This window comes from Bubalus kerabau, chromosome 6 (assembly GCF_029407905.1).
Source record: "Bubalus kerabau isolate K-KA32 ecotype Philippines breed swamp buffalo chromosome 6, PCC_UOA_SB_1v2, whole genome shotgun sequence".
Classification (NCBI taxonomy): domain Eukaryota; kingdom Metazoa; phylum Chordata; class Mammalia; order Artiodactyla; family Bovidae; genus Bubalus; species Bubalus kerabau.
In genome coordinates this window covers 45375157-45388880 of record NC_073629.1, presented here as the reverse complement: position 1 = coordinate 45388880, position 13724 = coordinate 45375157, and the positions used below count along the sequence as shown (strand labels likewise).

At 33.7% G+C, this 13724-nt stretch overlaps 1 protein-coding gene across 5 annotated transcripts in view; it reads left to right on the top strand.

Moving 5' to 3' along the window:
* The window catches only part of SNX7 (sorting nexin 7), a 164071-nt gene that overhangs the window by 98298 nt on the left and 52049 nt on the right, over positions 1–13724 (top strand). The window contains exon 9 of one of the 5 annotated variants that reach the window (XM_055585015.1): positions 11512–11568. The exons of the other annotated variants lie outside the window; for them this stretch is intronic. Within the exon in view, the coding sequence (XP_055440990.1) occupies positions 11512–11523 (12 nt within the window). The 3' untranslated portion in view covers positions 11524–11568. The remainder of the gene's footprint in view (positions 1–11511; positions 11569–13724) is intronic. 5 annotated transcript variants of the gene reach the window in all.

The following is a 13724-nucleotide window of genomic DNA, read 5'->3' as shown; positions in this document are numbered from 1 at the left end:
TCCTTAATGATAGAACATGGCCACACTGACATTATAGGAGTGCTATGACAATTAATAATTGAAATAATTTTTTAAGAAAATTAGAATAGACATTATACTATAAGTGATTACGATTATAAAACATATTAGGTTATAAAAATCATGTGACAAACACTCAATACTATGTTGTCTTCTCAATGATAATGTCTGCAAAACTTAGTTCTAAGTTTGGATTTTTAATTTTCTTACAAGAAAATGTTCATAGTAGTTCCATTGAACTTCAACTGAAATGTTCGGATTTTGACTATACCTCTTATATAAATGCACACTTTTTTTTATTCTGATAGATTGCACTCAGTTTATACAAAATACTATCTTCTTAGAAATAGTTAAATTAGCATCACTGTGCCATATTGCTGTATTGCAAATTTTGTCCCTCGCAGTAGTTTATATCTATGTTTTTAACTCTTTCCTCCAAGTGAATTGTATTTCTAAATCTTACTAAAATTATATCAAGTGTACGGCATTTTAGATGGAGATATTTGGAGGAATCATTAGTTTTCTTTATTATAACTTCATAAGGTCTCTACAACTCAAGTTATTTATTGAGTTTTTTCCTGAGTGAATAACTTTTAACTGATTTGGCACATGATTCCAGGCATAATCGGAAATTGAAGCCCTTATGTAATCAAGGCTTCCTAATTAACACACCGACTGTATGGCCTGAAACAGCAACAGTCTGCTGTTATCTGTTAACTTCAGAATATGTCAAATATATAAGGAAGTAAAATGTTGCAGAATCTTTCCAGTTCCTTTTTAATTTAATCACATTATTATGGAAATACTTCTTTTTTCATCAACATTTGTAAAAAAATAATAATAATAATAATAAACCCCCAAAGGGGTTTGCTCCTAGTGTGATAGAAAAAATAGAGTATAAACATTTGTCTCTGGACTTTTATGAAGTAAAATGGTTACAACTTGTTTATAACTTAAAATTTAACTATTAAAATGACAGAGGAAAATCAGTTTGTTAATATGAGATATGTCTGTATCAAAGGCCCATTATTGTCTAACTGAAATATTGTACTTAGATATGTGAACTTACTTAGAGACAGTTGACCTCAAATATAAAACAAGGATCTGAAATAAACTCTGAATAGGTAAAATGAAGCTATTCCCAATTGTGTTCTGTATGACCAGTAACTAAGAATAAACTTGAATCTTTTTTGAAAAAATAAGAACAAAGCAATAAAATAAAAAATCCCATTAACCATAGGTGAATAATTTCCAAGTATATTAGTATCCAAATAACCAAAGAAAGTTATTTCTTACTAAAGCGTGAAGGGATGCTAAAACTATAAACTATGACATGTTGGATAAAGTGCACAGACATTTTCTCCTTGTTCTTTAGTAGGTACAAAATAAGACTGCCCAGGTGGCTCAGTGGTAAAAATCTGCTTGCAGTGCAGGAAATGCAGGTTCAATTCCTGGGTTGGGAAGATCCCATGGAGAAGGAAATGGCAATCCATTCCAGTATTCTTGCCTGGGAAATCCCATGGACAGAGAAGCCTGGCAGGCTACAGTCCATGGGGTTGCAAGAGTCAGACATAACTTAGTGAATAAACAAAAACACAAGGTACAAAGTAGTATGTTTTTATTGTTGTTGATGATGCTGATACTGATAATTATGATGATGGTGAAGAAATTTAAAAGGAAGGAATCCTTGGTAGATATCATTCACCGAAGTAATATGCTCTTTAAAGTTTAATATAATAATCATGAAAAGATCACATAATATTAATTATTGCCAAATAAAATCATTTGTAGTTAACTGAATATAATACTTGAAGTAGTAAAATTTATTTCTTTGCATAGTTTATTTTAGACTTAATATATGGAAGTCTTTTTGGCCTCATTTTCTGGTTTTAGAATTAATACATGTACAAAAACAACAAAAGTTAACCACACAAATGTATAAAGAGGAAATAAAGAATACCCATAACCTTATCTCCTAGAGAGGGGTATAGTGAAATGCATTTATAGAAAAATAATTTGCTCTGTGCTGATCAAAATATTTTAAAATTTCTGCATTTCCACATATGTCAACATAAAAGCATGATTACTTATTTGTGTTATGATGACTACAGTGGACATGTGTTATTTTGAGTTCTGTATTTTTCATTTGTTTAAACATTTTTCTGTATAACTTGATCTTTATATAGTACATAATGTTCATGTATCTTTATTAGTGAAGATAACTACTAATAATTGAACATTTATGTAAATTTTTATGCTCTCATAAACAATACTATTTAAAATAATTATGAACATTAGACTTAAGATCTTTCTTGATAAGATATTCAAGAAATAGCCAAGATAGAGGTCACTTCATTTCAAATGCTATCAGTCTTATTTAAGAATGTTAGTTGCCTCATGTAAAATCATTCTTTTAAATTCTATTAACATCAAAACCTTATGCTAAGCAGCATTCAAATTCAAACTTCCCCTTAGGGAAGAATAATAAGTATATGTATTTTTCATTTGATTGATACAGCTTTACAATATATTACTTTTTAATGGAAGAGTATTTGAATTCGTTTAGTTGAATCGTAATAAACTGACTTAGTAGAAGGGTTCTATCATTATTGAAAAATAAAAATATTTATGTCTACATGGGTATCTAGGAAGCAGAAAAGCATCTAGTATAGGATGTTTTCTCTGAGATAAAAGAAGCAAAAAAAAAATCATTTCAAGAGTTCACAATCTAGCCAAATCAATAACACAACTAATGCTTCCGTAAAATCCAAGTCCAGCTATATATGGACCATTCAAAAAGCAGAGAAAATTTTAAAAATACACATCATAGAAGTTCTTTTACAAAGTAAGTAACAGAGAAGCATTGAATCCCCTAGAAGTTTTCAGGTATATTTGTTTTTATTTAGAAATATATTCCTTGTTATATTGGGGAATAGTAAAATAAACTGTAGCAAAAGAGTTTTTTGTTTTACATTCAGTGATGTGCTACATATTTTGGAACATTTTTTAAAATTTTCATGAATATTTAAAACACCATGATCCAAATAAAGGTATCTCCCAAACACTGTGACTTTAAGAGGTTAATCTATGTTGATAATGATAATAAAACTGCCAGCTAAGAAGGTTCTGATGAGTGAAATTTATGTATCTGTCTGAAATTTCATTATTTTTTTAAAAATTGGGTCTCAGATAAATTATGGACTTGCTGTTCATCTACATTAATTGAAAGGAGCAGTGGGGGAGAATAACTTTCCCAAGATCTAACTCCATCCAGCAAAGAGGAGCTGTTATGTAACAAGACAGAAACTTGATGACAAAGTACTATTTTGAAAATCTGGGAGTCAAAGAAAAGGAAAGGAAGGAAACCCTGGCCATCTAGTCATATTCCCTACAAATTAGTAAAGTGATTTGAAAAATTACAAAAAAGTTTAATTTCAGCATCAGTGTTATGTCTTTCTTGTAGAGAGGATGGAAGTAATTGAAGGTTTACTCAACTATAGTTGTTTAGTATCATTTTGGTCACAAAGAATGACCTGTAGTTTCTTAGTTTTCCTTTTAAATGTTGGGAGAGGAGCATAATAGTTGCTCTATGCTGAGCAATTTAAATTATATTTTTATATTGACAGTCTCTTAAGATGAAATGGAGTAAATAGATACTTTGTTTAAGGTTAATGTGTGTCTCAACTCCCTTTGAAAATCATAAGAATAAAAAGCTAGAATAATTCAGTTATCTAGGACGGGGATTTTGGAATCCATATCAGGGTACTTTTCTTTTTACAGTCATGCCTCATAGCATTTACTTAAACTCATACCTTACCTAATCTCTAGAACTCAGGAAGACAGATCTCCTGATGGTGGTTAAACAACCCTTCAGAAAATAATTTGAAACTGTTGGAAGAAGGTTTCAGAACTACATTATACACCCTAGTGAATTCAGTAGATTTCCATTAATGCATAGGATAGACTTCCTGAAAAGTAAACATGACCAGCTTGAGAGGCTAAGATGCTTAGATATTTACTCAACCTGACCATTTTTGTGCCAGTTAGAATTTCCACTTCATTACATTCTTTTGTCCACGTTATTGACTTTTTTACTTACTGGAAGGTACTCATTAGAAACCTGATGTCAAGATTAACAAATTTGGGCTACAGTACACCACATGTTTAGGGACCATCCAGTTTATTTAGGGACAGTCATCTTCATCAAAACACCAAGTTTTCATCTTCTTAATGCCATAAAGCTCCATTGAATGCCTAGGAATTTCTCCCTTTGTATTTTTAGTAAAGAGACCAACACTATTGATTATTTAATGATTAATCTTGTCCTTTTTACCATTTATGCTATCGAAATTTTTTTTTTTTGTAAGCAATCAATTCCTATTTGAAATAGAATCTAAAGGTGCATAATAATAATGCTTAAAACAAGGGAAGCAGAGAGGAAATAACCTTGTGCATCCTAAGACTTTAAAACTTTTTATTCTTACTCTCAGATGAGAGGCTTCACCACTGCTTATAGAAACAAAACCTTCCATAAACTCTTGCTTGTGCTGTTCATGGGATGCTGTTATGGTCCTCTGTTATTAGTTGATTGGTTGTGGGAGAGGCATCCATGGAGAAAACCAACCACAGAGGCTGGGAAGCTGCCTTCTCAGCTTGATAGATTGTACCAGGAATCTTGGATGAGTGAAGAGATGAAATTATAAACTGAGCTAAGGGAATGCTACATTAAAGACATTTTATAAATTTTTAAAATCAACTAGTAGAAATGCTGGAGGAAGTCCCTGGGCATAGTTTTTGAGTCTCTAATTGTTTATTTGAGGACATATTTGATCACACAATTATTGGCTCCCATTTATTTTACTTTTGCTGTCATTGGGTATGACAACTTCGTAGCCAAGTGCCTTCCTCTTAAGTTATGCTGTTTCATTTTATTGAAGAAGGTTGCAATGCATCTTAGCACATTAAAGTTCCTAAGAAACTCCTTAGGAAAGAACTATGTTCAGCTTTGTTTAAGATCTCAGGTTTATTTGTTCACAGAAGTCATTTATGGAATTCATGTCTGAAATATTTATGGAACTATTGTCAAGAAAATACTTAAGAAACTGATAAAAATGTAAGACTTCTAATGCTCATTAAAGCCTTTATTGTAAAACCATCTGAAGATGTTTAGTAGCTATGAACTCTTGACTGGGTAAATTTCAGTTGCACTTGTTTTTAAAAAAAAAAAACTGCTCAATTGTAGCCAGCTACCTTTTTAAAGTTTCACCTCAATAATTTGATACAGCTTTCCAGTGATTCAAAGGAATTCTTTTCTCTCATAGCAAATAAGGTAAATGTTATACTCTATATTGATGACAAAGTCCTTTCATATTCCAAGTTGTAAATCTACTTCTAACTGGTTCCCCCCACCCCACACCCTAGCACCAAGGAATCTTTATACTCAAACCAAAAATACTTTGCAAAAAGATTATTTTCAGCATGTAGAATGATAGTATACTTTTGTCAAGTTTAAGTCATTTAATTTACTGGGTCTTTGTCTTGATCACCACATTGATTTGCTTCTTTCAAAATTGAAGTTTTATAAGATTCATGAGGTCTTATTATGTTAGAAGATACTTAAAAAAAAAAATTCCCTGCCACCCTTCTTGTCATTGTTCAGTCACTCAATGGTGTCTGACTCTTTGCCACCCCATGGACTGTGGCACACCAGGCTTCCCTGTCCATCACCAACTCCCAGAGCCTGCTCAAACTCATGTCCATTGAGTTGGTGATGCCATCCAACCATCTCATCCTCCGTCGTCCCCTTCTCCTCCTGCCCTCAATCTTTCCTAGCATAAGGGTCTTTTCCAATGAGTTGGCTCTTTGCATCAGGTGGCCAAAGTATCGGAGCTTCATCTTCAGCATCAGTCCTTCCAATGAGTATTCAGGATTTATTTCCTTTAGGATTTATTGGTTTAACCTTGCAGTCCAAGGGACTCTCAAAAGTCTTCTTCAATACCACAGTTCAAAAGCATCAATTATTTGGCACTCAGCCTTCTTTATGGTTCAACTCTCACATGTGTACATGACTACTGGAAAAACTACATAGTTCTGAGCAACTATATGCCAATGAAATTTTTTTAAAAAAGAAAACATATCTAGAATTAACTTTAGGAAGTTGAATAATTTGAATTCACAAAAAAAAGAATTATATTCTATGTATTCTGTATATTAAATTGCATTGCAAAGAAATTAGTTCTCTGCCACTAGGAATTTTAAAGCAGTTGTTGAATAATGTACATCAGTAATTCTGTTTAAAGTAGAATTTCTCTATGCATTTTATAGGAAATTAGTTTTTGTAATGTTAATGGGTGTTTATCTTGATAGAAAAGATAGATCCTGTAGTCAAATAAGTTTGAATTAAACAGGCATGTTTACTAAAGAAGTTCTTAGAACCTTTTATGCGCTTATATGGGCTTCCCAGGTAGCGCTAGTGGTAAAGAACCCAGTTGCCAATACAGAAGACATAAGAGACAGGAGTTCAGTCCCTGTTTTGGGAAGATCCCCTGGAGGAAGACACAGCAACCCACTCCAGTATTCTTGCCTGGAGAATCCCATGGAAAGAGCACCTGGAGGGCTTCAGTCCATGGGGTCACAAAGGGTCAGACATGACTAAAGTGATTTAGCACATGTTCTTATATGGTTTATGAATCTAAGACATAACTTTGACTAGGTTAGCATTTCTTCTTATAGCATTAGCCTGTCATGAAACACAATTTAGGAAACCTTGGGTAATTGATCTCTAAAGTTATGTTACTTAAAGTGTGGACTAATGCCTAATTCATAAATTGTTTATTACAGATTTATAACATAAATTCAGAAATAGAATATAACCAATTGAAATATTCTAGGGCCATTAGACATTGTCATGATGTCCAGGTGACTATTAGACTTCTTTTGTTGAATCAAGTATAGGCCAGTTGGGGTATTGTCCAGCTTTTGTAATGATTTCTTGTGGCATGAAGTGTGAACTAGTCAGCTCAGTAGGATCTAAGGGTTCTTAGCCAACAAAAGATGTGTTCTTCACCACAGATAGTTTGAGAAGCACTGCTCTAAAGTTCCTTCTGTTTTCTAGGAGTTTGTTCATCTCTTCAAATTAACATAGGTAGTGTTTTTTCTCATTTAAAAATTTATAATCTGGCTGATATTCAAGTATTATAATGTATATAAAGCATGATTAATTATAGAATTCAGTTTAAAGGCACCAAGGTCTGATTTTTATATACTTCTAAGGAAACCTTTAAAATGAAGTATTTATCATTTTTAGAATTCAAAATATCATGTAACTGTGTTGTTTTATTTATTAAGTGATTGCAGCCATGAAATTAAAAGATGCGTACTCCTTGGAAGGAAATTTATGACCAACCTAGATAGCATATTAAAAAGCAGAGATATTACTTTACCAACAAAGGTCCGTCTAGTCAAGGCTGTGGTTTTTCCAGTAGTCATGTATGGATGTGAGAGTTGGACTGTGAAGAAAGTTGAGCGCCGAAGAATTGATGGTCTTGAACTGTGGTGTTGGAGAAGACTTTTGAGAGTCCCTTGGACTGCAAGGAGATCCAACCAGTCCATTCTAAAGGAGATCAGTCCTGGGTGTTCTTTGGAAGGAATAGTGCTAGAGCTGAAACTCCAGTACTTTGGCCACCTCATGCGAAGAGTTGACTCATTGGAAAAGACCCTGATGCTGGGAGAGACTGGGGGCAGGAGGAGAAGGGGACGACAGAGATGGCTGGATGGCATCACTGACTCAATGGACGTGAGTTTGAATGAACTCCGGGAGCTGGTGATGGACAGGGAGGCCTGGCATGCTGCGATTCATGGGGTCGCAAAGAGTCGGACACGACTGAGCAACTGAACTGAACTGAAGGAATCCTTAAAAATGAAGTATTTATCATTTTTAGCATTCAAAAGTATCATGTAACTGTGTTGTTTTATTTATTAAATGATGAGTTCTATTCTAAATTGCATATTCCAAAGCTATAGTTCATGTTTCCAAATAACTATGAACATTTTTTATTATAGTTCATGTAAGTTTTAAAGTTTTTGTTGTTTTATAGGTTTCTGCTTTCTTAAAAACTTATGTTAAAACATTTTCATTAATCTCTTATATTCTGAGATATAGTTATTTTTCCATTATTTATACGAGCGAAGTTGAATTTAGGTGTAAAAGTGACAGTTACACCATAGCATCGACAGTCTGTCTTTTCCCAACCTTTGAATTAGATGAGTTTTTCTGTAGTTAAGTTAATCAAAATTTAAATAGGTGATTACATTTTATAATGAAATCATTTCTAAAATTATCTAGATTCTGAATCAAGAACTTACATCTCACTGTGCTTCATAAAGGACAGATTGTATGCTATGGACCAATACAATAGTTCCTGTAAAGAAAAGGAAGAAATGACTTAAAACACACATGCACACACTGCATGCTGTAACACTTTGAAGAAAAAAGGTGGATTTCCTAATGAAGCAAATTAAGCTTGGATATCAGGATGCCTGCTACTAAATGTAAAATCTTGGTCATATCTTCTCTATACCTAGCTTTCTAATCTGTCAAAAGGTGGAACCAATGGTCTTCCTATGCCCCTGCCCCCTATCCACACACATCCCTCACAGGTTTTTAGAAGAATAAAATTAGAAAGTGTATGAAATGCTTTAAAATAATGTGCTCTATCATAGCTGTGCCTTGATCCAATAATCCAAAAGTAAATGTGCTTTTCTTTTAGTTTATTGTATTTTCGTGTATGATAAACAAGATCAGCTCAGTGTTTAAAGTGTCTGGTACTAAACTGGACAAACTTCATGTAATTGGCTTGTTACTAGTTAAAAAAAAAAAAAAGAGAATGATGATATCATATATAAAAGTATGAGTAGAAAATATGAAAATTTTGGCTCTTGTATTCTCTCTATAGATTTCCAGTGTATTAGATCTTTGGAGCCCCAACTTTTCCACATGTAAAAATGAGAGAAAAGGAATTGGTTGTATCTAAGGCTCTTTCTATCTTTAGAAGATCTTGAGTTAGAGATCTACAAACTACAAAATTATTTTTAAAAGGACCACAAGATGGCGTTTGTAGCTAATGAGTTTTTTTATGTTAACTGTTGCAATCATTTAACAGTATTAACATTTGTAGTATTTACAAATGCAAACTTATTACTTATATTCTTGAGGAATATGTAAAACTAATTTTAGAAAAAATGCAAATCTTGTCATTTTAAAGTTACTGATATTTCTCAAATTATAAATTAGCAGTTTATTCTGAATTTAGACTTTTCCAAAAATGAAATTTCTTGAATAATTTTGAGCCATTGCAAAATAATAGAAGTTGATTTCCTTTTATAACATCATCTCTAATTTTTTTCTAGATTGGTTATATTTCAGGAAAATGTTTAAATATGCAGCTCCTAAAAGTTTTCATTACTATTTGGATCTTAGGTCTAGGTGATTAAAAAAGCAGTTACTAAAATGTTACACACCCCATTGCCCTCATTTTAGGTATGGCCTACAATTTTTACAATGTAAGTTATTTTGCAATGATATTGGCCTAGTGTGGAGATGTTTACGTATTTGAGCTTCAGTGTTTCCTCACATGTAGGTGATGGCATCTGTGCCCGAGATAGTTGAGATAGCATTAAAATATGTAAAGGATGCTCAGTCATATTTCTGTTTTAATTTATTAAGAGAGATGCAGTTATTATGTCATTGGGGTTAATAGGAAAACTGGAAGCACAGCTTTTGACTTAATATGGAAATTTCTGGTTTAAAAAAAAGTACATGGTAAGGTTTGGCTTTTATCACATTTTATATTAGTAGATATCGTTATTGTTTTAGGCAAATTTGTGGTTATTTTACTTCATTAGCAGAGATATATAATATTTTATTAATTTGATTCTTGTGATAATTTGCATGAGACTAGGTTTTCCACTGGCTGTTCCATGATCAGGGTCATAGCATTACCTATGGAGATATAAAACTTTATGTTGGCTCTGTCACCTGGTGACTTAAGAGCATGGGCTTTGGATAGGCATAACTTGTGACTTTAAGTTCAGACACCTTTCATTATTTCAGTGAGCCTCAGTATCCTCTTCTGTAAAGTGCTGAAAATAATGGTATACACATCATAAATTTTATTTGATATTAAAATATACATGTCCATATGTACATAATAAAATAACTAATTTTATTTTTTAGAGGCAAAGAAAAATCTCAGAGGCAAAAAACTTATAAATATCAAATACTGAGGGGAGAGGTAAAATTTTATATTTGATGCCTTTCCATACTCTGTTAAGCCAAATAGAACAAGGCATATTTATCAATTAATATGCAATCTCATTTGCCAATTTAAAAACATTTTATTTAAGTACAGTTGATTTACAGTGTTGTGCTGGTTTCAGGTGTGTAGCAATGTGATTCACTTGTACGTACTTATATATCTATTTTTTCCAGATTCTTTTTCCTTATAGGTTATTACAGAATATTGAGTATAGCTCCCTGGGTTATACAGTAGGTCCTTGCTGGTTATCTATTAAATATATAGTAATGTGTGTATGTTATTCCCAAACTCCTAATTTACCCTCCCTTCCCACTGCTTTCCCCTTTGGTAACCATAAGTTGGTCTTCCATGTCTTTGGGTCTATTTCTGTTTTGTATATAAGTTTACTTGTATTTTTTTATTTTTAGATTCCACATGGAAGCAATATCATATAATACTTGTCTTTGTCTGACTTACTTCACTTTGTATGATAATCTCTAGGTCCATCCATGTTGCTGCATATGGCATTATTTCATTCATTTTTGGCTGAGTAATATTCCATTGTGTATATATACCACCTCTCATTCTTTCATCAGTGTTTTCATCTTCAATCATTTAGGTTGCTCACATGCCTTAGTTCTTCCAGGTAGTACAGCAGTGAACACTGGAGGGCATGCATCTTTCTGAACTATGATTATCTCTGGATCTATGCTCAGGCGTGGGATTGTAGGATCACATGGTACTTCTATTTTTAGTTTTTTAAGGAACTTCCGTACTGTTCTCCATGGTGGCTATACAGTGTAGGAGGGTTCCCATTTCTCCACACCCTTTCCAGCATTTATTGCTTTAGATTTTTTGATGATGGCCATTCTGAGCTGTGTGAGGTGATGTGTATGTGCTCAGTCCCTCCTCACTGTAACTTCGATTTACATTTCTCTGAGAATTAGCGATGTTGAGTATCTTTTCATGTGGCCATCTGTCTGTCTTCTTTGGAGAAATGTCTATTTAGAACTTCTGCTCATTTTTCGATTTTTTCCTTTATGTTAGGCTGTATGAGCTATTTGTGTATTTTAGAAAGTAGTCTCTTGTTGGTCACGACATTTGTCGTTTCATTTTGTTTATGGTTTCCTCTGCTGTGCAAAAGCTTTTAAGTTAATAACTAGGTTGTGTCTGTTTATTTTTGTGTTGGCCATTTTAGGCTCTTGGATGAAAGTTGATGCATGCACGTGGTTCAAGCCCCCTCTTCTGTGAATAGGTAAATAGGCCCAGAAAAGTGAAAACATTCACTTGAATGTTTTCAGACTGTGGGACAGAACCTCTTTCTATCCCACCATTTTGAGAAAATAGTGATTCTTAAATGTGGAAGCTTTCATTGGAAGCTATATTATACCAACAGAAACCCCATTTTTGTTATCATTCATTCTTTAGAAAATGTAATCACATCTACTTGTGGATCACTGTCTTCTGAGAGCTAAAGAGACATTTACCTTTTCCTAGGGCAAAATGTCATCATTGTTTTTACTGAGGTAGCAAGAGATTTACTTTCAAGACTAATTTTATAATTAAAACTTACTTTCTACATATTCTATTTGAGAAGTCTTTAAGCATGTGTCAGAACAAAAGGGCTTTTATTTACCTTTTGAGTCTTTTTGCCCTAGTTCTGGCTCACTTTCCTAACTGTACAGTCTTTCCCAGTTGTGCCTTCAAAGAGAAGCTACAGTTTTTGGTCTTTGGCTACAAACTGGAGCCACCTAGGGAAAAAAAAAAATGTGCACTGGGTTCTCAATTAATGAGGATCTGTGATAAACTTGCTTTCCAGTCACCCCACATCTTGCCTAATAGCATGTTCAACATGTTTATGGGCTTTCTTTTACTGCAGTGAGCAGAACAGGGCAATAGAAAAGAGTACTGGACTCAACAGATCAGTTCTCTTATAAGATGCAAATACTCAGTTTGTCAGAGTATTGTTGTATCAAATAAAATAATATGTATAAAAATATGCACATTATTCAACTAAATGTGGAATTGTTATTGATTCTCTATGACAGTATGATAATCAAACTAGAATGAGCTAAGCTGCTGCTGCTGCTAAGTCGCTTTAGTCATGTCCAACTCTGTGTGACCCCATAGATGGCAGCCACCAGGCTCCCCCATCCCTGGGATTCTCCAGGCAAGAACACTGGAGTGGGTTGCCATTTCCTTCTCCAATGCATGAAAGTGAGAAGTGAAAGTGAAGTTTGCTCAGTCGTGTCTGACGCTTAGGGACCCCCTGGACTGCAGCCTAAGGAGCTGGCTCCTCTGCCCATTGGATTTTCCAGGCAAGAGTACTGGAGTGGGGTGCCATTGAGGAGCTAAGGGGTACGATTAAAGGTCAAGCCAACTGTGACACTAGGTATTTTTGATTGTTACTTTAATTTTAATAGATATTAGCTTGCTTTACTAATTATAATGATTTAAAAATGGAAATAAATCAGTTCCTTGATAGAAAACAGTGAGAAGCCAAATAACAGAAATACTTTAAAATATATATATAATTTACAGTTATGAGCAAGTCTCACACTGGGTTTTGAGATTTTTGTTGTTGTTTTAATGATTCTTTGTATCATTCAATTATCCCAATTGCTTATGGTATAAAAAATCCATTTCTTGAGTTTTCACTTAGTTTTTCGTACTCAAAAAAAAGATAAAGAGATTTAAAGAGCGTTAAAGGTTATCTTTAATTATTTAAAAATAGACTTATGTACATTGACTGGATAAATATGCAACATATCAATATTAACAGGTTAATATTAAACATTGGCAGGAGGGGGAAATTAGCATATTTAGTTAGTAAAAATATCTGCTATCAAAATTCCAAAAGATGATTGGTAGCATCAGGAGTTACACAGTTCAGGACCATGTCTCAGCTTTGTAGACCCAGAAAACTGATTGGTCAGCACCCTGACTGGGGATCAGGTTTTTATGACAAAACTTAACATTAACACATTTAGTGATCAATAGAAGCCAGGATGTCAGTTGATTAATATTAAGATTGAAAAGTGCAGTGTTTCTGATGAGCAGTGTATTTGCATCAGCAGTTCAGTACATTCCTTCCCTATGCTCTCAGCATTTATTGAACACTTACTTTCTGCCTGGCATGTTATTAACTCAGTCATATTCAAAGAGTATACATACAGCTGGAAATGCATAAAAGCTTCCAAAAGATATGTAAAAAATCAGTTTCTGCACTCAAGTGTGAAAGTCACTCAGTCATATCCAACTCTTTGCGACCCCATGGACTATACAGTCCATGGAATTCTCCAGGCCAGAATACTGGGGTGGGTAGCCTTTCCTTTCTCCAGGGGATCTTCCCAACCCAGGGATTGAATCTACATCTCCTGAATGGCAGGTGGATTCTTTACTAGCTGAGCC